The 26,633-nt window shown below is 44.7% G+C and overlaps 2 protein-coding genes across 12 annotated transcripts in view; one reads left to right on the forward strand and one right to left on the reverse strand.

Annotated features, from left to right (window-relative positions):
• Window positions 1-26,633, forward strand: part of LOC118514181 (potassium voltage-gated channel protein Shal) — a 97,562-nt gene that overhangs the window by 52,447 nt on the left and 18,482 nt on the right. For all 11 annotated transcript variants that reach the window (XM_036060860.1, XM_036060859.1, XM_036060864.1 and 8 more), the window contains 2 exons: window positions 9,706-9,753; window positions 20,481-22,520. In XM_036060860.1, the coding sequence (XP_035916753.1) occupies window positions 21,406-22,520 (1,115 nt within the window). In that variant the 5' untranslated portion in view covers window positions 9,706-9,753; window positions 20,481-21,405. The remainder of the gene's footprint in view (window positions 1-9,705; window positions 9,754-20,480; window positions 22,521-26,633) is intronic.
• Window positions 14,485-17,519, reverse strand: LOC118514180 (insulin-like growth factor-binding protein complex acid labile subunit). The gene is made up of 2 exons (XM_036060854.1): window positions 17,439-17,519; window positions 14,485-17,375 (listed from the first exon to the last, which is right to left on the reverse strand). Exon 2 carries the CDS (start codon window positions 16,864-16,866, stop codon window positions 14,941-14,943), a length of 1,926 nt encoding a protein of 641 aa, XP_035916747.1. The 5' UTR covers window positions 16,867-17,375; window positions 17,439-17,519; the 3' UTR covers window positions 14,485-14,940.

Genomic DNA, 26,633 nt, shown 5'->3' on the forward strand with positions numbered 1-26,633 from the left:
ACTGAAAAGGAAAAATAAACCAGAAGAACCCGCCTGCATGGATGGCCATCATGTAGGCGTTTGATTGTGCTTAAATTGTTCCACATGATACTGAACCATTTTTAATTGCTTTATTTTTGTTTCGAACTTGCTCGTGTTATTATATGCTTTTCTAATGTTATTTAGGTTATTACAGGGGTTTTCAGTTGATAAGGCTATTGCACCTATTTTTATTGTACGCTCTTTCGTTGAAATGGCAAACAAAGCTAGTTGATATGGAAACGGCTTTAGATGATGAGGAAATCAAATACCTTTTATTGTGATGTCCACAGATAATATTCTCATAGTAGCCGTTGATATTGTACACGTCCTTTCAGCGCTCGGGTAAGTGCGTGCAATATCAATGGCTACTATGACAATATCATCTGAGGACATCACAATCAAAGGTATTTGATTCCCCTGTCATCTAAAATCGTTTCCATATCAACTAGCTTCGTTTACCATTTCATCGAAGGAATCTGCCATAAAAATGGGTGCTATTGCCTTATCAAATGGACGACCCTGTAAATTCTCCTTTATTCTATATTTTTCTAGCAAAAGTTTCAGTTCTCTGTGTTACTTTTTGTTGTTTTTAATTTACAACGTTTGATAAATATTTGCCAAAAATAAATGAAAAATCATTTTCCACTTCCACTATTGGAATGTTTTCCCTCATTTCCACTCTTGAACAGTGATGTTTGACAGGATAACAAATCACCCTTTTTCATTTTATTTTGGTTGTTGCTCTCATGTTAACATGTCGGCTTTCCAATGCATTAAAAACATTCAAGCGCATTAATTACATTTAAATTTAATCTCTTGACAGATGTCCAAAAACGATAGCAAAACCACATTCCACACTCCCACTGTCAACAACAATCAACAAACAACCGGTAATAATGGCTTAAAACTCTTCAGAAGCTATCTACCGGTGTCATCGAACGAAGGGTCTCACATTGCAATCCACGCCAATGTTTAATTAGCCACTTTAACTGCCCTCGACCATCAGACCAATCAACACGAGCCTGATCTCACCCCAACTAACGCTGCAAACTGCAAAGGAAACAGAACCAAACCGGCACGATCCGCGAGTGATGGAATTTAGTACATCGTAAAATTGTTCACCAAACAAAAAACAAAAATCAAGTCGTGATCAAACATGCTTTCAAGCGAGCTCTCCGCATTTGACTGTGTAGCCTAGCCAAGCGACGAGCTTAGCAATTTCGTTTCCGGCCCAAACTCTCCACTCCCACTCTCCCGAAAAACGCATTTTCGGCGCCAATCAAACTCATAACCAATTTATCGTTCACTTTATGGCCATTCGGCCACTCGGCGATTTTGGCTAAGGCGGCCATGCGGTTGCACGCTGTCAACAGCCAAGCCAAGGCAGGCACGCTGGAACGGGAAGTTTGTTATCCAAAGTGGGAAAGGGCGTAGACAGAAGGAAATGCTTCCGTCTGGTCGGTCGCGCGCGCTCCGAGTATGAAGCGTACGCGGATTTTATAGCTTATTTTTATGATTGTTTGTCTTTTGGTTTCGAAGACCGTGCTGGACGATAGGCGACGAATCGTTTCAACGCACGAGGGAGAAACCACCCATTGGCAGCGTGGCAAACGATTTGGGAAATGCGTTGTTGTCGTCGACTGGCAGACACAGCCGGCGGGACAATCGGGACAAGATAGTGAACTGTCGCCGTAACCTGCCTGCTGGCTGGCTACCGATGGCCCTTTTGCTGCTGGTGTGAATTGGGCGACTCGTGGATAGATGAACGCATGCTCGTTTTGCTGGTGGCCTGAGTAATGCGTTTATCCCATTACTGCGTTTCGTAATCCAATTAAATTTTGATTGTACTAAGTGCACTTTGCTGTAGTGGTTTCTGTGCTCGCGTACGCCGGTCGCGAGTTCGCAGAAATATAATGCAAAATGGCGTACTGGAGAAGAAATCTTTCCAGCAGACGTGGAGTGTGTGTGATTGTGTGTAGGTGTGTTTGCACAGGAAGGCATGTTTCTACGCGAAAAAGGTGCCGCAAACGGTACAACCACCTTCCTTACACAAGTTTCCGACAGTTGTTGTTCCTGCCACTGCTGTTGGTGTCCCTTGGCACCCATGCATTCTAAACCGTATGTCAACACAATTCGCACTTCGCCCCGTACAACATCCTACCGCAAGGTGGAAGAAAAATGTGGCCACCCGAAACAGTAGAATATGGCGAAGCAGAAGAGAAAAAAAAGCCTGAGGTTATGAACTACACCGACCCGACGGCGAACGATGCAGGACCACTGCATTACGGGTCGTGCAACCGTTGCATATGCTGCCGCTGCACTGTGCCGCATGGCCCATAAATGCATTCATTAGTCTTCCTTGCACACGGGCGGGTGGTTCAGTGGCGCAAAAATAGTGTCGGTTCTGGCTTTTCTTTTTAAGCAACCAACATTCCGGCATGTTGAGGAAAAAACGAGGAAAAAAAACACATACGGACACCATGGCACATGAGAAACTAAAAACGTAGCAAATTAAAAGGAAATCTACTGCTTCGCCGGGGTTTTTGCACTGCGGAACGAATGGCACCAGCAAACGTGCTTGTTACCGGTGCTGCTGGTGAACGATGTTATGTTTCCTTGGGTTATTCCTGGTGCATTTATAGCTCATATGATTTCAGTTATTCTGAGCAATTTATTTTCGTATGCTTTGTCTTCCAAATTTAAATTTACAGAAAACTTACTAATTTTTTAATGCATCAGCTACATATCAATAGCATTTCAATACTCAATCTGGGCAATTCATAAACAGTTGTTTATTACAATTTGTATTTTTTCATTTTGTTTTTTAGTCGTTCGTATTAAACTTTTTTGAGCTTTTTCAGCAGGATCCTTCTTGTTCTTCGTTTTTCTTCTACTTATTTTTCGTTCTTATTTTTCTTTTTCAGCTTCTTACTTAACTTTTAGGTCCAAGTTTACTACATCTTTTTCTCTTTTATGTAGTTTTGTAATACTTTATCTTGCTGATCGTAAAACAAATTGACATAAAAAGACTTTATATTACAAAGAATTGGAACGGCTTGTATTAAGAATAATTTTGCTGGGAGTTATTACTGATTTTTAAAGCTGCAAATAACGAATAACCCTGCACTTACCTTTAAATTTTCGTCCATGCTGTACAGCCTTCTTACTCATTTGCACAGAACTCTTCTGCCTTGGGCCGTCCAACAAAAAAACAATCCTTTATCGCTGGAACACACTGCACGACTCACGCTACTTGCTTGCCATTTAAAATGTCCTACAACTGCCTGCCAGCGAACTTCCCGTGGCAAAATGGAAAAGTTCAACTTATCCTTCCATCTTCCACCACATCCAGCTCTAATGGCCGGCGGGTAAAGCTCTCGCAAGCTCAGCTACTATTTTACATACAGCCACACAGCGGAATGATAGGACAACGAATCGAGCAGAAAGCTGATGATGATGAAGTTGTGAGTGGAAGGAAAATATAACCCGCCAACAAATAGATGACTATTTTGAGAAGGAAGCGTACAAGAAAAGGAAAGGAATATTTCAACTTTTCTTTCCCGTTTCATCATCATTTCCAAGAGTACAACAACTTTTCCCCCCAGCACATCACCAAATGGCAGTTTGATACGTGTGCGAGGATAAAATAAATCAAAAGGATTCAGTTCAGCTTGATTTATGAAGAAGCGATACGGAACTTTCTTCGCGGTCTGCACCGGAAACTAGACCGAGTCCAGTTTCCGACAGGCAGTTTGTGGCTTTCAACAATTTCCCATTTCCTCCCAATCGTGCTCGAATCGTGGTACGGTGCCTAAAGTATCAATCATTATGTCAGAGTGAGTTATTTGCCGTCCGCCCTGTGTGTTTCTTTTGTTTTTTGTCTTTTTGAGTCGTTTGTTCAACAGACGACGGATTTGTGCAGTTTTCGTGCAGACTTTTGCGGATTCCTTTAATCCATAGTCTGTATCGAGGATCAAAGTCATGAAGTAGCTCCTGTTTGATTAGAACTCACAACCCACAAATCACTTCACCAAATAGGAAACTAATTAAATCAGCTTAGTGAAATGGAAAATTCGCTTATGTGGCAAACCAAAGAAATGAAACGGACAGAAAAAAATGGGTAAATAAATTGATTTGTTAAGTTGCGCTTTAGAACCGATAAGATGTTACTAATCCTCTTGATGCTCTGCTGCTTAAAGTATACTCCCTTGTTTGCATACATTTGGCTTTTATTTATTTTTTGTGACCGTGTGCGTGCGTACTTCGGCACTGAATCCTTCCATATTCTATCCTTATAATTATGAACCAATTCCCGTACCCAACCTTTCTCAATAGCTCGCTAGATTACGATCTAAAGCCTAATTAATACACCGGGCCCTACCTTCCGGTTGATTGCGCCCTTTACGAGGCAAAATCGAATTTTAGAATAGCTTTCCCATAGTATTTTTTATCCAATTACCTTCTTTTTTTTTGTTGTTGCTCTCAACCGGTGAATAGCTTAGCTCGCTTCCAAAGCACCTTCGGATCATTTACCTGCCAAGTGGGCAATTTTATTTTGCTATATCCGCCCAAACTCCCTGATTCTGCTGATAATAATTTTTCCGGGCCAATTTCACCCCAAGCCAAAGCTTTGGTCCAAACAGCTCCACCCAGAACTCTTTACCGTGCGATGCTCCCCGTTTGCGAAAGAAAATCTCTTTTAGGCCTACCTACGGGCGGGCAGAACTTTCGTCTCCGATCGTCCTTCTTCTGTTGCGCTTTTTTGTCTCCACCGACTACTGCCTTACCTTAGAACTCAAAGGCTTTTGAACTTTCTCTCACGCCCCGTACTGCGGACCAGTATTGAACCGGGCTACGAGCGAATCACACAACTGGCTAGAAGTGAGAAAGATCGCCAAACAAACACGGCCACACTACCCGACCGACCGACCGGCCGACCGTTCTCGGGCGCATATTTCAACCGATTTTATGGCGGTGCAGAAACGATAAATTTCATCCGGCAGAATCGGCTTTGTTTATTTTTAATGAAAATTTATTAATACATTTCCACAACCACTCGTCGTTTGGACTCTCTCTTTCTCGCTATCTCTCTCTTTCTCTCACTCTCTTTCTCTCTCTTTCTTTTCTTGTTGCGTTATCTTCTCCTTTCCTTTTTAGAAGGAAGTGATCATTTTTTTATGTTCATTCCATGCACCAATAGCCATATAAAAAAGGGGTTTTCTCCGGGATCTCGTCTCGTTGCGTCATCGTTGTGAAGATTGCGTTTATTATGTGTTTACGCGGGCTTCCTGCTGCGCGATGCCTCGTCGGTAGCGACTCATAATGTTGGCAGCTTAGTAAGACTGGGTTAGTTTCCAATGCAAACTTAAGGTTTCCTCAGCCATATTCATCGTTATACCATGGATCGATCTCACATCAGTGAACAAACACACAGACAAGTGTCAAGGAGGAAGAGAAAAATCTCATCAACCGTTTCCTGCCCCAGCGCCACTTTAGTCGACAGAAGCTTCTATCAAAATGCATGATGAAAAGGTAGAACTGAACTTTTCCTTTCCTATTTCCAATGGAAACCACACACACACACACACACACACACACACTTGAAAAAGTCTACCTTAAAACACACACACACACCAACCCAATCGAGTTTCGAACGGATCAGCAGGTCAACACTCGTTTCCGAATGTTCGGAAAAAAGGTCAAAGCCCGGATCGCCTCGAAGGATTTATTCAAATACCAATCGGTACCGGTTCCGTACCGGATCAACTTTTACTTTTTTTGCTTCCTTGCCTTTCCTCCCCACCTCTTTCCCTCCACTGATTCCGTCAAAGTGATTCGAGAAAAACGGGGTGTTTGGGTAATGGTAGGAAAGCCTTTCTTCCCACCCGTCTTACGCGCTCCCACACAAGCGCTCCCTAGCCAGGTGCAGTTGGGAAAAGAATTACGGCGAGGTCAATAGGAACATTTACATTCTATGACCAGCACCGGCAACCAGGCTTACCCACCGCACGGAGCCGTAACCTTTGGCATCATTTTGAGGTCTGAAAACATGCGCCGATAGGGAGTGGGAAAGTAAGGGGTGGGAGGATGAACAAAGCGAACCCCATTTTTCGATGTGTTTTGTTAGTATCCATCATTACATGGCCTTAAGGATGGTTGGTGCCGTAGCCTTTTTCGTATCAAATTTGGATTCCATCGGAGATATGCATGTTATACGTTGAAGTAAGGGTTGTTTTGTGAAAAAAATATCTATACTATTCATCTCTTATGATGAAATAAGATAGCTTGTTTTGTAGTTAGGCTTATATTTGATTTAGAAACTTAATAAACATAACCTCTGGAAGTCACATATTTGTTGACTTGGCTAAAGGCCTATTACACCAACAAAATAAATCTCTTAGGTCCAAAAGAAAAAACTAACCCTTATTCAAAATTGTTCAAACTATTAGTACTGGGACTAACATAATAAGAGAATTTCAAAGAAAATAGATTAATAAACGAATAATGACATCAACTTGTCTTCTTGGCAACCTAGCTGGTCGTTTCTATATCAAACTTTACAATTCATAGAACATAGTTGATCAATCACAAGCTAACAAAATGATCGATCAAGGATCATATAGAGATAAGATGGGAGAGAAGGTCTTTAGGTCTCTATAGAGGCCTTGAGTCATCAGGGATCATTGCTATCATTCGATCTGAGATATCTGTACACGAGAGATATAATATAATTTAAGAAAGGTTCTTCTTCTTCCTCGGATGTACAACCTCGGGAGGTCTTGGCTTACCATTTCTGGCTTTCTGTGACTTGATTTTACACACGTTAAAAACACTCTTGATATGAGACACGTTAGGTACCAGTGAAGGTACCGAGATATGATCCTAGCTCGTAATTTTGAAAGCTGCTGGAATGGTACATAAAAAGTGCTTAGATAATTAGAATCATTTGGCTTCTTAGGTCTCTTTAGATTTTAAGGATCTCGAGGGACATCTAAACATTGTTAAGACCTAGTTTGTATTCAATGTTTCGTTCAAGATAGTCTTTCTTATCAATCATAAATATAAAATACTTTCGAGAGTTGCACAGGTATAAGATCATAACTCAAAACAAAGAAACTTGTGAGGACCTCCCTTGTTGGATCAATCCAACAAAGTGCAAAACACCCCCTCTCAAGACATTACTCAAACTAGCAATTTTCAGCAAAAGGCCTTGCAATGTTTGATTATACACTAGCTACATATGTCCAAAGTCATTACACATAATGTTGAATGCAAAACGTTGACAACATTTAGCAGAATAACAACCTGCCGGTCCCACCATGCAAAGCGAACCGTTAGCAAACCATCAATTTTTGACCGGAAGAAAAAGGCACATTCATATCAAACGTTTCCATTTCATGCGTTATGCCCACCCCCGGGGTGAGAGAGGAAAGGGGGACGATCGTGTCCAGACCGGGAAGAGAAATTGCACGCTGCCATATTGAATAATGTAGTCAATCAATTTTCTTCAGCGCCGTTGGCCATCCCGCCGGATATTTGGACCATTTCGGGACCATACGCAGTTTCCGAGGGTAATGTTTTTTTTTGTTGCTGCTGCTGCCCCGTTCCATCTTGGTGTGGTCCGGTCCCGCAGGGATATGGAAGATGATCCACTTCCTGGTGTGTAAGTGTGCGTGTTATTTCATTGCGATTGATGCGGGGAACAAAAACAACAGAACAGCATTGGGCGTCAGACACTGAAAATGATAAACATTTATGGTGAATTGCAGACAAAACGTTGTTTTTGCGGCTCCAAAAAGATAGTCCACCCGGTATGACAAGGTGCGTTGGAAAATATATTTTTCATTGGAGAAAAAAAGGTTGCTTTAGGAATAACAACTATCCATAATCATAAGCATATCCTTACGGGGTTTGAGGAAGCTTTTCCTTGCAACAAGAACAATTAATCGTTCCTGGTCCAGAACGCACCACAACAACCTCCTTGGGATGTGAGTGTGTGAGAGTAGTTAGCGTTCATAGAATACCTCCCGTGCGGTATGTGACTGTGAGCCTCTTCAGCGTCATTAAGCTGATGATGGATGACTTTAAGCAAATTCAAAAGAAATTTTACTCTCAGGCTCAAGCACAGAAAGGTCACCATGACGATGGCCACGTGGAAGCACTCGTTCATTTTTTTGCAACTCACACACGCTCCTAGAGTACACCCTGAACTGTACGCTTTATTACATCGTTTAATCATCTTTACCTTCAATCTTTCTCCTGCCAGTGCTTGTCCAGCGGGCAGCATTTGGAAAGAAAAGCTTGGTTTTCCCTTTTTTTCCTTTCGTGTGCGCTCGGAGCTCTTAAATGCGAGAACTGGTAAGTACCGTCACACTAAGCCTCCCGAACGTTCGTTAACAAGCAGCACCGTTGGCCGTTGGCTGCGGGTTCGCTTAACGCAGGCTTTACCGCTGGTCACTTTCAACCCAGGACGCTTCTCCGGGGGGAAAATGGGACCTAAACGGGGGAGAAAAAAAGAAGACACAGAGCTTTTGGTGCGGATTTTATGACGATCGTTCCCTCGGCGGCGTACAATTCGGCATTCGGCGAAACAAATCCTGGCCCAGCTTTCGGTACGGTCACTGCACATTGTTGCGTTCGTGCATGGGATGACCTTTTTGCGTTCGTGTTTGCCAAATGCCAGCATCCTCTAGGGGTGGAAAACGCAATAAGGTTTTGCGTGGGCAAGAGAGTGTGTGTGTGCGTGAGCTTGTACACCGTAATCGGAACAGTAGCTCTGTAGCATGAAAAGCTTGTTTGCTTAACTGCGGGCTTCGCAGATTTTTGTGCGCCTTAGCAAAACCGAAGGAAAACGGCATCCCGGAAAAGACTCGCTCGTAAAGCACATTTCACTTTTACGATCATTTGTTTCCGAATTTGTGAGCCCACGAGAATGCTTCATTCTTTTCCACTCAAATCGTTTATCATATCGGATTGTGATGCAGAAGAAGCTTGGAAGCATTGTTCGTGAGAGTGGTTTTAATTTTCCCCGTGCAGAAGATTCCGTTTTTAAAGGTTGATATTAAATTTATTGACTCGTAAAACAACTTGTAAAGGTGTTTGGTGAAAATTTAAATCCCAACTGAATAAAACGAGTGGCGAAGAATGTTCATTTGGAAGCGTAAAACCCTGTCTCTCACTCTAATGTGAGTAAAACAGAATATTGAATCCAGCTCCTTAATCGCTTCAATCCACCTTCGCGAACGTGAAAGTATAAACGACCGATAAATGACGCTAAACGATAAACTTATTATGTGAAGTTTGTGACACGTGTCAGCCTGACAAAACTGGCGAGTATATTGCACCGGAGCATGGGCAAGTGCGCCAACCGTATGGAAGGCATGTGGCAGGCTATTATGTTACGATGTTATGAGATTTACGAATAAATCTGATCCAAAATTGAAACGTGTCATGTTAAAATGGAATTAAATTTGGGAACCACTCTATACAACGTGTACTGAGGCCCTATTATTTGGAGTTTTTAAATCATTTTTCTCTCTTAAATCGTGAGTAAGGAGATTTCTCTTCCATTTACTGCAATATTCATTGAAAGCTTCTGACAATCCCTTCTTCATAAATTTCTGCAGGATGACTTCAGCTAAACCAACTGTTTTATTAATCGTATTCCTTTTCCATTTTTTCCAGGCATATCCTGTTGCTACCTACCGAGAAGTTCACCATTGCACTCGAAAGGTAATTACACGAAATGAGATTAGAAAACAACTCAATGAGCCTCATAATTCTAGAAAACGAATTCCTCTTGTGATAACGTGGTCAAACATTTTAGGATAAAATCGAAACCTTTTAACATGTAAATTTCCTTCTCATCGTGTCTTACAAATAGGGACAAGTTTCCCCTACTCTTTCTTCCACACAAACACATGTCTCCCGGAAAGAGTTTCGGTAGGAAGAACAGAACCAAAGACCCAATCTCAATTAATTTACTCCCAAACAATTTTCTTCCGGAGTATATCGATGTAAAATTTTGAAAACCCAATCACCAACCCAGCGCTATCGTTCAATGCGTTCCCTGTTGATATTTCCCAAGTGATAAAATCGCGAAGAACCGGAACCGTTTGATAGGGAAACCCAACCGCATGCTGCGGGAAAGTCGATGCCGTGGGAGCGTTTTTCTTTCCTTCTGAGCTCTCGCAAGTCGTCGCTGGAAAGTCTGCTTGAAATTGCTTTTCTTCACAACTGCTGGGGAAAAACTTAGCAAAGAACAAGTGAACTTTTCCTGCACTGGTCTCGTGCAAGGTTTCTTCTCACCCCGGCGAAGAGACAACAAGCGGAGGCAAATGAAAGATAAATGTAATGGGGAAGCTGAAAGCAGCCCCCAAAACCTGCAAGTAGCTTTTTAATGGTATTTGTACTTCCAGCAGATTGTGTTCCCAACGCGATGGTATAAATCAACCGGGAAGTCAAGCATGAAATGAGCACAGTTTTGGAAATTCGAATTCCGTCGCCGTGTGTAATTGAATGTTCGTGGAGACATCTGACGGTTACTGAATTTTTTCATGAACGAGAGCTCCAGTACGGAAATGTTTGAAGTTGGCAAAAAAAGCGATCGCCGTAAGACGCACCACTTCCGTACGCTGCAACCCACTCGCTGGTCGGTGGTGCGCAACTATTTCCGGTTTGGCTAAGGATTCCAACTTCGAGGAAAAAGTTTGTCTTGTCAATCAGTCAATCTTACTCGCGGCAAACGAAGGATAAATTGTGCCCGGTTCCGTTTCGCATGTGGCGGAACAAGTCTCGTGGATAGTTTTTCCTCTTTTTTTCCTTTCGGACACGAAAAAAAAAACACACGATCGTTCCCACCCAGGACTTATACATTCTTACCGAGTGAAGTTCGCTTACGTGTCCTATTTTGAAGACGAAACACATACATCGCTTTGGCGCACGTTTCGCACGACGAGGACAATTATGGTGCACTACCGCCGTTTTTCTCGCTTTTTGCCCCGTTTCCTTGTGAATCTAGAGAAGCGTGCAGTTGGTTAAGGTAGATGCAGAAGGTGTCACACTAACGCTGCCGCTTTGCAACCTCCATTCGAGTTTCGCTGTCCACATGGACGCAAACGGCGGAAGCAATCCATTTTCGGAGCGCTCCGTTGTGTAATATGCTAATTCTGGCAAAAACGACCATTTGCATGTTTGGTTCAGTGTATAGGAATCCGATGCGTTCCGTCTGTGTTTGGGGGGGAAGGGGTGGAGAATTTTCCAACCCAAGGCTGGAAATAGCGTGGGAGCAAAGAGCAGTATGTTGGTGATGGTTTCCATCTGCGAATTGTGCGTCTGGTTCTTCGGACAACCAGAGAAAACATTTGGATGGAAAAATGTAACTGCATGAGTTGACAAAGAAGAAGTCAATGCGCTGAATGCAAGCTAAATTGCGAGCGAGAGTGAGCTTAAGGATTATATCTGGTTAGTTGTTCATCAAGCGCATTAATACATATTATTTCCCTAAAATAAACATCACATTAATATTAATCAAGTTTAACCATTTAATTTTTTTAAGCATTTTATTGTATTGTAATGCTTTAAATTTTATCTTATGTTTACTTGTTTACTTAATAACCTTTTTTGAAAAATTAAAACCCTAACTAAATTCTCTTTGTGACTCTTTTCGATGGCTGACACAATCATGTTAAATATCTCTTGATGTTCGCTCTTCATGTTCTGGAAATGTTCTTCACGTTAATGTTTGATTAAATGGATAAATTTATGTTCAAACAAATGTTCGTTTATGGATCGTTTTATACTAGAGTAATAAAAGGAAATTAATATTATTGTACTAAACATAATTTCATGTAATAAATTCTGTAACCATCCCGATGTGTAACAAGTCTGCAAAATCGAGTGAGTTATCCGTACCATCCGCCAGCTACTCTATACTTCTTGGCAAAGACCACTCCACTGCTACCGATTGTTGCGTCAGACTCCTCTGGGATAAAAACGGCACTGGGACGCTATTTATGGACCTATCGCGGAACCACCAAACGCGGATCCTAACGCTAACGATTGCATCGGAGCCGGAACGACACTCGGACATTGGCAACTATGAATTCGTTGACCTAAATTTATCCCAATTTGCATTAATAAATTACCCATCTTCCGCCAAACGTTCTGCACCCACTCGAGGACTCTGTCTTCTTACACCAATGTCCCCCGTTCCTGGTAGCAAACCACCGCCACGCTAGATGAGCCACATTTACGTGGCATTGTTTGTAAATGATCGTGAAGCCCATCATCGTGCGGCCGAGCTTCACTGCCAACTTCACAACCAACTCCAACCAAGGGGCAGCAGATAACGATCGTGACAATAAATTTCTTCCCCCACGGGCATCTTCGCCACGTACACGTTTTGCTGTGCTGCTTCATTAGAGCTGGCAGGCGACGAGATGTGGGTCGTTTTCGTAGGCCGCTTTTCGATGAGCGTCATTTTTTTCTTTCGGTCCGATGGGGCCGATGTTATTACGCACACGCGTTCGAATCGGGGGAAATGAACCTGGAGGGGGGGGGGGGGAGAGGGTACAGAAGTGGTTGAAATCCAGCAAAAAGAATGTGTCCCCTGACGATAGTGAGAGTGACTCGATAACGGTGTACCGACGGTCGGTGTACAGTCGGCCACAAAATATAGCTACACAGAGCATCCAACCCGTGACTACGTGTTACGGATCCGGTTGACAATAGGGAGGATAGATTTTGGTCCTTATTATTATTGCGCCTTCTATTGCAGCCTTCTTTTGGCACCTTCTTCTTCTGTTGGCAAGTGCTTTCTCGGTACGGAAGCTGCCCGAAGGAAACGAAATGAATAAAAGTTAATTTCATCCACTTACGTTCCGTTGCGTTGGGCTGTGTTGGGCTTGCCGGTTGCGCTGCGGCGGCAATTGTTGGGGTTTCCAGTTTTTTTTTCATCGCTTCCCAATTTTCTTAACCGGATTGAAGGTGTGAAAAAGACAATTCATTCGCTGCAGTAGCTTGGGTTCGGGTTGAGTGTTTTTTCCACATTTTCCAGAGTGAGTGAATTTCATACTACCGTAAGCTGCTTTATTTCGGGAATGACTGTTGCGGTGGTGCTTTTTCTTACGGTTTTTGCATTTTTAGTAGGTTTTATGGTAAATATGATAACATAAATTAACTTATAACCGGGGTATTCCTATTAATTTTACATTCCTAAACATATAATTCGATTAATATTTTAAAATTAATCTGATTATTAAATCTCATTGATTTCGTGACGAGTCTTATTGCTCAGGAAAATTCTATAGAAATTAAAGAATTCACCGAAAGACGCCAGAAGGTTAAAAAAAACATGAAATCTTTATCAAAATAAGGAAGGAATTAAATGAAAATATTACAGAATTTTCTAAGGGAATTGAACTTATACATCTGTTTTTAAAGCCATTAAGTTATTTAATTGGATTAAAATTTAATGAAAATATTAATTATATGCTCCTTAGAAAGCTCAAGCTGAGCGGAATATTGCATTTATGCTATCACCCATAAAGTCTAGAATAAATCACTAGAAGTCATTTATTTTCACCTTAAATTCACAACACGCATATTTTCATTAACAATAGCGAAGCAATTATCCTCACCTGTTTAACATGTTCTGCTTCGTTCAAACTTTTTCCAACCTACATGAAAATAAGGATTCATTCGTGTATAAAACACACTGGAGAAAAAGATTTATGGCTTCATAAGCAACACATGCAAATTAATGTTCTTGCAGTATAAAAAAGGAGATGAGTGACCTGGCCATACTCGCTTAAAACAAAAAGGACACAACAGGAAAAAATCCCTTCAGGAAAAATCCATTCAAACTACAGTCTTTTTTTGTGCATCCTTTTGCACCATTCAACTGGATTCCACGCTCAGAATGTTCAACTTTTTTTTTTTTTTTTTTTTTTATTCATAAAGAACGGCCTGGCCGTATTGCTAATGTTCAACTTTTCTACAATATAAAAAGCCAAAACAGCTGACCCACCCAGCTGTACACACACACACTGCTCCAGAACTAATTAAACTTTCACCCTCATTTGGGTGCCATGTTCCACTAATAGCGGTGTAAAGTCTTTCGCCAAAAACCCGCACCGTGACCCGTTACTATGGTCTCACCGTGTAGAGACACACACGCTCACACCGTCCATCCATTCATGACCATGCCAGGCAGCCAGCAGAATGATTGATAGTAATGGAAGTTGCCAACTTTTCAAGCTAACGGCTTCTCCACCCTTTTTCGCCTGGACACACTGGTTCTAATGGTGTCACTAAACTACACCTCTCACACACACACACTCATGCATGCATGTTCAAGTCATCGTTCCCATCGTACCAGGTTGATTAACTTTACATGACATTTTACAAATAAAGCCCCGCTGATACAGCCCCGTCATCCCGTAACAAAGCCATTCAAACGGAGACATTTATGAGTTCCAGGTTTTATTTAGACACCTTTACAGCACGTGTCTATAAATAGTAGCGCCCTGCCCGAGATCCGAGCTCATTCCGTTACGGTAACGATTAGATTTTCAACGACACACACGCTCAGGAAGCTTTCCGCCAACGGTTCCTCGAACGGATTTTCCGACAGATCGAGCGTCTCGAGCTTGAACCGAGCTGCTTCGTGCAGCGGTGGAAGCGTGCGTATATTATTTCTCGACACAATTAGCGTCCTCAGCTGCTTCAGCCTGTGTATCAGCTCGAACGGGAACGCGTCCAGTCGGTTTTCTGATACATTAAGCAGCCTAATCGTTCGCAGTTCTAAAATTTGCCGATCGAGCTGTTCCAGCAGATTATCCGCCAGCTGAAGGTGTTCGAGATCGAATTTCGATTCCGCGACACGGTCCTAGCACGAGAGATGTGATTTGATTGGAATTAGCTAGCAGCGTGCGATAGTTCGGCCGAACAGTCAATCGTTTTCAGCCGATTGCCGGAAACATCGAGCCGGGTGATGAACTCGTTCCGTTCGAGAATATCGATGTCCTGCAGGTGGTGATTGTTGGAAAGGTTAAGCGCTTTAATTGGAACATCCGCGAGGAAAACTGCATCGGTGATGGAGCGTAATGCATTTCCTGCGAGCGATAGGTGCTGGAGCGAGTGTTCCGTGGAGAAGAGGTCTGGCGGAAGTTGCGCGATACGGTTGCCCTCAAGATTGACGGAATGAAGGTATTCTAGCCCGAGGAACCAATCAGGGTGGACGATTTCTAGCACGTTCAGCGAAAGGTTAACCTCTTCCAACCGTGCACATTCGGTGAAGAAATTCGGTGCCAGATAGGAGAGCTCATTGTTGGCGAACGATACGTGGGAAAGGTTGGTTTGCCCTTTGAGCAGCAAAGTCGATAAGGTTCGCAGTGGTGAATTGCTTATTTCCAACCGCTGCAACTTTACACGATGCAAAGCATCCTCCTCGATGTGCTCCAAAACACTCGAACTAAGCTCCAACTGTGTCAGGTGCGGTAGAAATGTGAAGCTCGTCGATCGAAGTGTTCTTAGCTGGGTGTCCCTCAGCATCAGCGCCTCCGTTTGTTGATACCACCGGAATTGATACCCATCACCAAGATCCGACACGCTATTGCCGCTCAGATCGAGCCCACGTATGGGCCCCGCAAGTACGGGGACCTCCGAAAGTTTGTTCGCCGCAACGCTTACTGTAACCGGATCCGGGGAACTGCGTGGTAGGAACCGCTCCAAGCAACCACCATCCACCATCGAGGGAAGCGAATTGTTCGCCAAGTTGATGGCTGTCAGGCGGGAAAAGTTTCGTGCACAAAGCTCCTGCCACGAGGCGATACGATTGCTGGCGGCTGATAATTCTACCAATCCGTCCAGCAGCGTCCCGAGCGGTGCCAGCGAACCGATCCCGTTCGCGTCCAGGTGCAGGTAGAGTAGGTTCGTGCCGGAAAATGCCCAATCGTCGAGCGTTTGCAGCTGGTTGCCGTTTAGATTTAAATACTCTACCGGCGAACGGTGGAAAATGGCAGGCTCGAGGGCGCTCAGCCGGTTGTGGGATAGGTCGACCGAATGGAGCCGCCCCAAGCCGGAGAAGGTGTTCGTCCTTAGCACCGACAGCCGGTTGTGCGAGAGCGTCACGTGCTGGAGCGCATGGTTCGTGTGGAACAGCATGGGCGAAAGTTCCGTGATACGATTATAATCCAAGTAAATGGTTTCCAATTTCGGCAAACCTTCGAAGACACTCTGCTCGATCGTTGCAATCTCATTACCATAAAGGTATAGGCGCTCTACCGGTGTGGAGTTGGTGGTGATGGTGGTGGACAACTTTCCCAACGCCACGATACGATTGTTTTGGAGCTGCACATCGGAGGATTTGAGAAAGCCCGCATGAAGCGTCACAATCCTATTGCCTTCGAGGCAAAGCTGCGTAAACAGTGGTTGATCGCGAAACGCTTCTGCCGGTAGTTTGGTAAGCCGATTGTTTCGCAAGTTTAAAAGCTCAAGATGCCGCAATCCACCGAACAGGTCCACCGGCAGGTGCTCGAGACGGTTCTCCGACAGGCTCAACTCCACCAGCTTCCGGTTCGAGGTGAACAGTCTTGATGGGAGGGATTTGAAAAAATTATCACTTAAATCGAGTCGTTCGAGCTGCCGGAGCACAGCGAATGTGGTTGCTGGTAGCGTTTCGAATAGATTACCGGCGAGGGAAAGCTCTCGCAGGGCGCTCAACGAATAGAAAACGGACCCATTAAGCTGGCTGATATAATTGTAGCTTAAATCGAACACTTCGAGCTGGCTGTCGGCTGGCAGTGCTGATCCATCGAACGAGGTGAGTCGATTCGAGCTCATGTTAAGCACCTTCAGCTCCCGCAAGGAAGCGAATGCGAGTGGATGCAGCACGTTGATAAAATTATCCCCAAGCGATAAGCTTCGCAGATGACCTAGGCTTAAAAACTCATCACCATCGCTGGCGAGAGCTTCCAATCGGTTGTTGCTGATTGAAAGGGTTTCAAGGTTGGTTAGAGCCGAGAGTGCTTTCCTTCGGTATGGATGTGAGCAGGTTGTGGTCCAGATTGAGGTGGGTGAGTGCTTTCACCGATGCAAATGCATTGCTATCGAGGGACGGTATTCGTGCTCTTAGTTGAAGGTGTGTAAGGTTGGGCAAAGATTCAAGAAAACTTGATTCGAGTATTTTCGGTGAGCTATCGTCGATGATGAGTGTGGTTGCGTTGGAGAATACGATTGCATCGGTGTCTTCCTCTGAGGAGATTTGTGTTGTGGGCTCAGTCTGCAACTCTGCACTTTCTGTTGCTATTACTAGAGAGATGCAGAGCAGGATACAGACGACTTTAAGGTACCTGTTGATGTGAAAAGGTTTATTGAGGGTTGTTTTTAAATTTGAAATGAACACTTCAACTCACATTTTTAAGAGCTTCTTCATCACACTCGAGCACATCTGCTAACGATCCTCACCAGACCTGACCTACTGAACGACTGGCAGTGACTGCTTTACTCACAGCCTCCCCGAGATGTGTACCACTTCAAGGTCACTTTCTTGGAGATAACCGACTGACCGCTGACTGCAGGAAGTAGAGGGCCTGCTACAATTTCATTCTTCGCCACAAGCATTCCAGCCTGATAACGCACTATCAATACGAAAATAATTACGTTCAATCATGCGTACTTATTATTATTTTTACTTTAACAACTTCGAAGCGATTAACAGCAATCAGATTAACACACTCTCTCTCTCCCTGCTATAATTCCATCTTAATTACAACCACCAAGCACTATCAATCAACGCAATGGTTCAGTTTAATTGAAAACGCTTCAAGCGCCGGCCCTTTACCGGGTCACTGTTAAAAATTGTCATCAATCTCCATCAACCTTCCGGCCAACATCACTCCACCACCAGGAGTGCAGCAGCGAGAAATTAAAAATTAAAATATATTTGATTGATTTTTTGTTTAAAATTGTCCGAAACACATCAAAAGAAAGCAATTAAGCGATTGTCGCCGCCGGAATATGGTGGCCTTCAGTTTTGCGCCAAGCGAAAATTAATTTCGGACGAAATTGCATCTTAATTACGACATCGTTCAGTGTTTTAAAACATAAGTGGCATTTTTTTGTTGCGATTTGTTGTGTCCATTTAAAACGGACTTATACGAGGGAATGACCCAGAGAAGCGTAGGTCAGCCAGTCGTGTAATGGAAAAAGGATTAAGAAATAGGCGTAAAATACAACCAAAATGCTCTCGATTTCTTCTGCTTCTTTCACACTCTCTCTCTCTCTCTCTCTCTCTCTCTTTTTGGCGGGCGAAATAGCAAGAGAATGCTTGAGAGAAGGTCCTTTTCGCCTTCCTTATAATAACAAAATGGCCATATGTTTCTAATGAAGCGAAAACATTCCTACCAGCCTTCTGTGCCAAGCACCCGGAAATAAGTTATGCCGTATTCGATAAAAAAAAGATCGCTTTTCCCATTTTCCAGCATTTCCCTTGCTTGCATTTCCTTTTGCCACTATGTGTGGGTGTGTGTGTGTGTGTGTGTGGACAATTATTATAGCTTGCCATTTACCGTGGGACCACAAATGAATTGTCCACCCGGGTACGGCGGGCGCGTGGGTTCCGTGCGGTGACGGCACGCTGTGGTTCTTTTATGTTCCTATTACGGCAAAAATATTGCCATGATTTCCGATTATTTTGCCATAAATTTTCACTGATCCCTTCGCGGGACGGAGACTTGCCTTCCCGTGGGCGCCTCCGTGTTGCTTGTTGTGAGATGGTTATTGTTTCTAAAGAATCAAAAAACCCTTCGGGACGCCATGAATCACGTCCCCGCTGTCGATTGGTTAAGGTCAGTCGCGGTTCAAGACGTGTTTCTTTTCGTTCAATGTCCTTTTGGTTATTTTTTTTCGCTTTATTTTGCACTCAAAACAGATTTCCCACCAGGCGGGAAGAGCGTCGATAGTGAGGACAGTGCAGCGATGAAGTGAATGAAGGCGAGGACGGTGAGCTGTAAAACTTTGCTCACTATGGAACGTTCTTCATAAATATGGCAGAGCGGCGGTACTTCCAACCGATGGTTGTTAACTGAGGTACCTCTTCGCGCGACGTGCAACAAAACACCCGGACGGAGAGGGAAGACATGCAGGGCGGTAAGGAGGTGACTCGTTCACACGAGTTAAATGGTTTATGGTCGGTACGTTTAGTTTTAAGCATGTTTTATCGACACGGGAATCGGTTGTGTCTCCAACGAAAAGCGCTTCCCCTGGAAACAGTTGCAAAATAACCATAAAAATGGTGGAGCAATTACTTTCTTCCAGTGATTTTTAAATGGCGTTAAATGGCTGTTAAATTAGTTTAAGCTCATCGTAGTGCTATAAAAACCTTAAAGCAACTGAGACCAACATTAGTGGGCAATAAGGTCCCGGATATCAATAGTTGAAGAATTGCACAAGAATCCATTGTCTTAATTAATGTTAATCAAGATTTTGTCTTAATCTGTTTTGATTTTGAAAATTTGTCTTGGTCTTTGGCTATTTATAGGATATTATAACAAATTCGGATTTATGCTCAGAACGATCTAAAGAACGCAAAAAACTATTCTTTATATTCTCATATTTTCTCCAAAAATGTCTATAACTTAAATATAAAATATAAAACAACCAATGAGCTATTCAATGACTTGTATTATTGAAACCTTTCCACCATGGATTCTAGAAGCATCCCTCAATGACTGGTTCCAACAGCTCCTCCAAGACAAACCTCTCTCTTTACTCACTTAATTCAGCTACATCTTTGCTCGCTTTCGGATGCCATGATACATCCATTAAGCTTTCCAACACCAAATCAATCAAATGCTCGACCCCGACCGGCGGGGGAATTCTTTTACTACGAGCGTGAAGCAAAATAAATGCCACCCATCGTGTCGTCGCCGGTGTCATCATGGTCGATTCATTTTTCTTATCAATCAATTAGCGCTTGTTCGGCAGAAAGCTGCCCAGACCAAACAGCAAGAATATTCATCGTCTAAGCTAACATGCAAAAAGCCACCAACGTCCAGCAGCATCAGCAGTAGCTTTATGCTGATCATCTTCTCTATCTGCTGTGGCTGTGGAGAAGTTGATTTGCATGCAGCCTGGTGCTGGAGCCTTCGAGTAGCGGGAAAAGTGCACTCTGTTCGTGCAGCATCATCGTCGGCACCATCATCATCACTGTCTTCAATATCACTTTGTCACTTCATCATTTCACACTTGCCCCAGCAGCAGCACCACTTGATTGGGTGCAGCTGCCACCAGCGTTGGTTGGAATTCGATCTAAAGCACTGAGGTCGAATTTCAAATCGCTGTGAGCTCCATCTCCGCTCCGGGAATCGCTTCCAGCCCAGACCCCATAATGGATGCAATATTCACCAGCTTATACTAATGATATTTTCTTCTTCTCCCGTTTCGCCCTCGCACAGTCCGCTGAACTCGACCCGACCACGCAACGCCTTCTGCCGGGGATGGAATGTTACACGTCTGATGGTCGTCCCTGGAGTCGTCCCGCGAGCAGCCGCAAACGGAACACCGTGAGCAGTCCCGTCCGACGGCAGCATGCGGGAAAAGATTCCTAAAGTGCCCACCGGCAACAACTAGCACGCGAATCGACCGATGGTGGTTGGAAGGAAACCAAAAAAGAAACCCACACACACATACACACAAAACGGACACCAGCCAACCGAAATCCGACAAATTTGCTCGAGGTTCGATGAGTCGCGTCAGGGCTAAAATGTGCGTTGAAAGTGATTAATCACCGGCAAGTGCCAACACCCGATGGAGGTTCTTGGACGGGACGCCTAGACGACCGGAGGGGAGTAGGGAATTGTTGCGTAGCAGTTGGTTTTGCGTGAATCAAATATCCTTTGCGGGGTGTTGCGGCTGTACGCTGTGGGCCAACTTATTACGAGCCTCTGTCTCTGAGGGATCACGGAAGGAAGTTCAGCTTTCGGTGCTCAGTGGTTCGAAGACGTACAATAGCCACAGGGTAATTTCTAGAGGGGGTTTTGTTATCTCCAAGGCAACCGAAGAGGTACTTGTGACGATTAAATGGTGTATGTGTGTGAGTGAGTGTTAGTGTGCAGGAGTCCTTGAACGGTAGTAGCCACAGTTGTGAAGTTGGAGAGTGTACAGTGAACTCCAACCCTGATCAGAATTCTCGACTGAAGCTTAAGCTTCAAAGATCGCCTGCAGTGTTGAATTCTTGGTGAAGTAAGTGACCCTTACCATAGCCCGTGTCTGGCGCCGTACAACCACCAACGTTTCTGCGACCATCCACCGACTCTCGACTCTCGCCTCCGGTGGGTAGTTGCGCATCTGGAGGATCATTGAAAAATTCCACCGAATAGTATGGCTTCGGTCGCCGCTTGGTTGCCATTCGCACGGGCGGCGGCCATCGGCTGGGTGCCGATAGCGTCCCATCCGCTACCGGCCCCGCCGGTGTTCAAGGACCGGCTCCGCTCGGAAGATGAGAAGCTCATCATCAACGTGTCCGGCCGGCGGTTCGAAACCTGGCGCACGACCGTCGAAAAGTACCCGGACACGCTGCTCGGCTCGAACGAGCGGGACTTTTTCTACGACGAGGACAGCAAGGAATACTTCTTCGACCGCGATCCGGACATCTTTCGGCACATTCTCAACTACTACCGGACCGGCAAGCTTCACTACCCGCGGCACGAATGTCTGCTCAGCTACGACGAGGAGCTGGCGTTCTTCGGCATTATGCCGGACGTGATTGGGGACTGCTGCTACGAGGACTATCGCGATCGGAAGCGCGAGAATGCCGAGCGGCTGATGGACGACAAGCTGTCGGAGAACAGCGACAACAACCTGCAGCAGCTGACCAACATCAGACAACGGATGTGGCGCGCCTTCGAGAATCCGCATACTTCCACTGCCGCGCTCGTGTTCTACTACGTCACGGGCTTCTTCATTGCTGTATCTGTGATGGCGAACGTCGTCGAGACGGTACCGTGCGGGGTACGGCCGGGTCGGGCCGGCACACTGTCCTGCGGCGAGCGCTACAAAATCGTCTTCTTCTGTCTGGACACGGCGTGCGTGATGATCTTTACCGCCGAGTATCTGCTCCGGTTGTTCGCTGCCCCGTGCCGGTGCAAGTTCGTCCGGAGCGTGATGAGTATCATCGATGTGGTCGCCATCCTGCCGTACTACATCGGGCTGGGCATCACGGACAATGACGATGTGTCGGGCGCGTTCGTGACGCTGCGAGTGTTTCGCGTCTTCCGCATCTTCAAGTTCTCGCGACACTCGCAAGGTTTGCGCATCCTGGGCTACACGCTCAAATCGTGCGCATCCGAGCTTGGGTTCCTGGTGTTTTCGCTCGCCATGGCCATCATCATCTTCGCCACGGTCATGTTCTACGCGGAGAAGAACGTGGACGGCACCAACTTTACCTCGATTCCGGCCGCGTTCTGGTACACGATCGTCACCATGACCACACTCGGGTAAGTGTTTCGGGACACCGTGCCAAGGGAGAGGGATTTATTTTGATTGGCGTACAAACCTTCGTTGAGGTTGCGATGGTCCAAAAAAAAACCTGACATTGAACGGACGTCTAGAACACACGAATCGCATCCCGACTCAACCTCAGGACCTCAACGATCTGTAAGCATTAAAATAGAACACAAACACTACATGCCAGCCGCTCGCCAACCGTGATTAAACGATTATTTACCCTCAATTAACCGATAAAATGAGACGATTATGATGCGCCATCGCAGCATCGCCCGGTCGGCCGATGATTATCTTGAAGTGATTTAATTTGTGTGCCAAATATTAGACAATCGTCGCGCCGTAATCCGAATGCTCCTACTGCGTCCGACTCGTAAAGCGTAATGATCTAACCATTAAACACGCCTCCAGGTAGCAATGAGCGATTTTTCACACCGGCACACAGTGGGAGGAAAATGTGACCGGGCTTTGATTTGATTTCATTCCATCGGACGACATGCTGGTTGGTGTGTTTGCTTGGCAGAGGTTATGCTCAAGGATGTTGGGTATTATGAAGCGGAGGATTGTAGCAGGATTTTGAGATTGTTGGGTGGCCATTTGGAAGAACCAGACGGTGGTCTACTCACAATATTAATATTCTTCAAGGCATTTCTTTCGGTCGATCGATCGTTCTTGGATTATAAGTGGATTAATGTGGTTGTTGTACTACAATGTCGGTATTCAGAACAATTGTACCCTAGCATATTTCAGAAGATCTTATTTCCTTGATAGAATAGATAAAACGAGATAAAACATAAGTTGATATAAACAAACCCAACGTTCTAAAGTTAATTTTAAGACCGCTTCAATCTTCCCATTCCGCTCACGTTTTTGCGCATCAGCGTAGGGAAAACTTTGCCCCAAACACACACACACAGGCAAACATCATTAGAGCGAGCGAGCGAGTCCCTGTTGAACATTTAACCTACATTTTTGTGTGGCTTTCGCCCGCCACCAACCTAATGCTCGTTTACGATGCAATAAACAACAAGCGCAATTTTCGACGATTTTTGCTCCCGATAGCGACTGCGACATGGCAAAAAGCAACACTATTCGGTTCGGAGTTCGGGTTCCTTGCTCTGGTGGTTCCCCTCCAGGGTACGATCGCCGCGACCAAGATTCTGTGTGTTATGGCCGGGGCTTTTTTGTTTGGGCGGAATTTTCTGCTCCTCTTCACTACCCATTCCAAACGACCCACGCGACCCTGTTTAGCGTTTGCTGTGCAGTTTGGAAAAGTTGGCCGCTAAATTACCTGCATCAATGAAGCGCAGCGTACCGCACATGAAACTTTTCACTCAACACCTCGGGAAAAAACTCTCCCGGCTGACTGCAGAGAGTGGGTGGGAAGCACGCGATAATTATGCACACTGCGTGGGCACACACACACACCAAACCAACAAAAATCACAACAACACACACATAAAGTCTGCACTGCAGTCAGTTTCCACGGCACTCGTTCCCACGTAATGAGATGAGCGAACCACTTTGCGCTTTATCGATGTCAAAGTTTATTCACACCTTTTTTGTTCTTGGGGGAGGTTTCTGGTCCGAAACATCACCCGGGAGCATCCTCCTCCTCCAGAGAGCTCTTGCCAGCACTTTTTCCAGCCACACCTTTTCCACGCTGCCCATGAAAGTGGTGGTTAACTTTTGCCGCTAAATAAACCATATTAAACAGCTGCACCACATCAAAGCTCAAACCGTATCGACACGTTAGCGTTAGCGGTGGCGGCGTGTTGTTGGGGAGGAAAAACCTCGTGTGAGTGCAAAAGTGTGCAAATTATACCCATTAGTTCCGCAGACAACCGGGTCCAAGGGGGGAGAGAAGGAGAGTCTCTTTCAACTGTTTGGGGGTTTGTTTCGTTGCTTTTTTGGAAGCGAAAATAAACTACATCTACTGAGGGTGGCGTGGTGTGCACTGGAGGTTCGGAGCTTCTAAGTCAAGCGCGAAACATTGGAGCGCCCATTAGGAAAATGAGTGATGGCTTGGTGGTCGAAGATACCCCAACCAGTTCGAAGGGAGGCTCAGTGTTTTTGCTGGAGAAATTGATAACATATTCAAGTGATGTTCATTTTATTATCGCTTCGATTAGCTTCAAATTTAGAAGTGGGCTTGAGACATACAGAGGGGCAGTGGTGGATCAAGATATTTGGAGGCCCCGAGTGGAATGACAATTGAGGTCCCTCTATTTGTGATATTAGAGGGAAGCAACAGGATCTCCCTCGCCAACGAAGTATCCCTTACCGACGAGACCCCGAGCAACCGCTCGTTCCGCTCCTAGGTTGATCTTCCACTGCAGAGTGGTTTATATCAAAGTAGAACTACATCTTCAGGACACCCTATTTTTCCATTTATGAATTTATGTATAGGTCCCATGATCAGGTTCTTAAACACTAAGAAAGATTCTTTATTTGTGCTGACATAGCCCGAAAGTGTTTAAGGATCAGACGGCAAAATTTAGTCTTGCATGTATAGTTACATAGTGACGACAGACTATCCAACTAGACGTTATCAATAAGTCTAATAAACCATTGATGGCAGACATGACCTAAGAAGTCGTTTGGCCAAAAAAAGAAGAACAAGACATACTTATTTACATATTGAGTGCTATAGCCGCTCTTTTCTCATGGCCTGCTCCAACAATCCTCGTTATTGCTCATAGTTTTTACCAGACCTCCTCTGCACGTGTGGACCGGTATGAACGACGTTATAGGCTGGGTTGTCCGATATCAGTCTCATCACATTAATCAGCGCATCGAAACCTTGCGAGTCCATTTCGCTGCACGATGATAAGATTACCGTATAGCTTGTCCAGCTCTTCAGGCTTTAGGTATCTGAGACGTCATTCAGAGGCATATGTGCTTTAGTGTGACTGGTTTGAAGCTAGCCCCCTCACGCGGAACTCAACATCAATGCTGTTATCGGTGATGACTTTAGACCTCTGACAGATGAAGTTTGTTAAAACAAAGAGGATGAACCTTCTGATTGCTCAGAAAAAGATACTGAGGCTTGCCGACTTGTAACTGCTCAAATAATGTATCATTCTTGCAGTATCAAGATCCAACTACCTTTCCTAGTGGGTTGAGCTACCACAGAAGTTCAAAGGTCAAAGCAAGTCAAAGGTACAATATTTGACAGAATGAATGTTATATATTCTCAGGCAACCATTTGTTAAGCCGTCAAGAGATATCCCAAGCCAAAAATCATAATCCTAACTATTGTCTCAACACACAAATTCCTGGTTCTAAGCAAAAAACCACCCCATCTTCACAATCACAAGCTGTTCCGCATGAATAATACGTTCCCCATTGACACAAGCTATAGCTTCATCGAGCGATAGCGTCACGCGTGTGAAAAGCCGTACAATAAGTAAAAGCTTTTTGCCTCTGCTCTGATAGGATCAGGGATGCGACAAAACACCGCCAAGGCCTAAGCCACGTCAACCACATGCACACACAGAGAAGCGAGTGTCGTGTGTCGCATGAATTATGGTTCGTTCGTGCCGATGTCTACCGCAGCTCGTTTTCATGAAATTAGTTGCGAAGCCACTTCTCATTAGCACCGCTCACGATAGAGTTTGAAACCACTTCACACTTCACCACACGGATAGAGGCAGTTGGCCTGTGTGTGTGTGTAGTTTGCCGGTAGTTTAGTGCCGGCCGGAAACCAACTCGAATGACAATTTTAATTTCTTTCATAGCATATTTTGTGAATTTTCATTCCAATGTTCTTCTTCCTCCTCTGCCGGCACTATAAAAGCCGTGACGTCTGATAGTGCAGCATACCGGGCAGGCGTACGGGCTTGATGAGGTGCAAATGTTATTTCCAACTTTACCTTGCTGTTTCACCTTGCCACTGTTTTTTTTCCCAAAGGGAAGCAGGAATGAAAGAAGCACTACGCCCGGTTCCGGTTTGGAAATTCTTGCGTGTGACTACCGTAACACAGACAAAAAACTTGTGAACAATGAAATTGAAGAAGTTTTCTTGCGGTACTAGCGGTCTCATTTCCGTCTGTCTGCTACAAGCGAGCGTGAGTAAGCTGAGTCTTACGCTGCTGCCATTTTTT

The sequence above is a fragment of the Anopheles stephensi genome, chromosome 3 (assembly GCF_013141755.1).
Source record: "Anopheles stephensi strain Indian chromosome 3, UCI_ANSTEP_V1.0, whole genome shotgun sequence".
In the NCBI taxonomy this organism is placed as follows: domain Eukaryota; kingdom Metazoa; phylum Arthropoda; class Insecta; order Diptera; family Culicidae; genus Anopheles; species Anopheles stephensi.

Bases quoted from the DNA above. Each gene is read 5' to 3' on its own strand.
- LOC118514180 (XM_036060854.1), bottom strand. From the start codon at position 16,866: ATGAGCTCGAATCGACTCACCTCGTTCGATGGATCAGCACTGCCAGCC.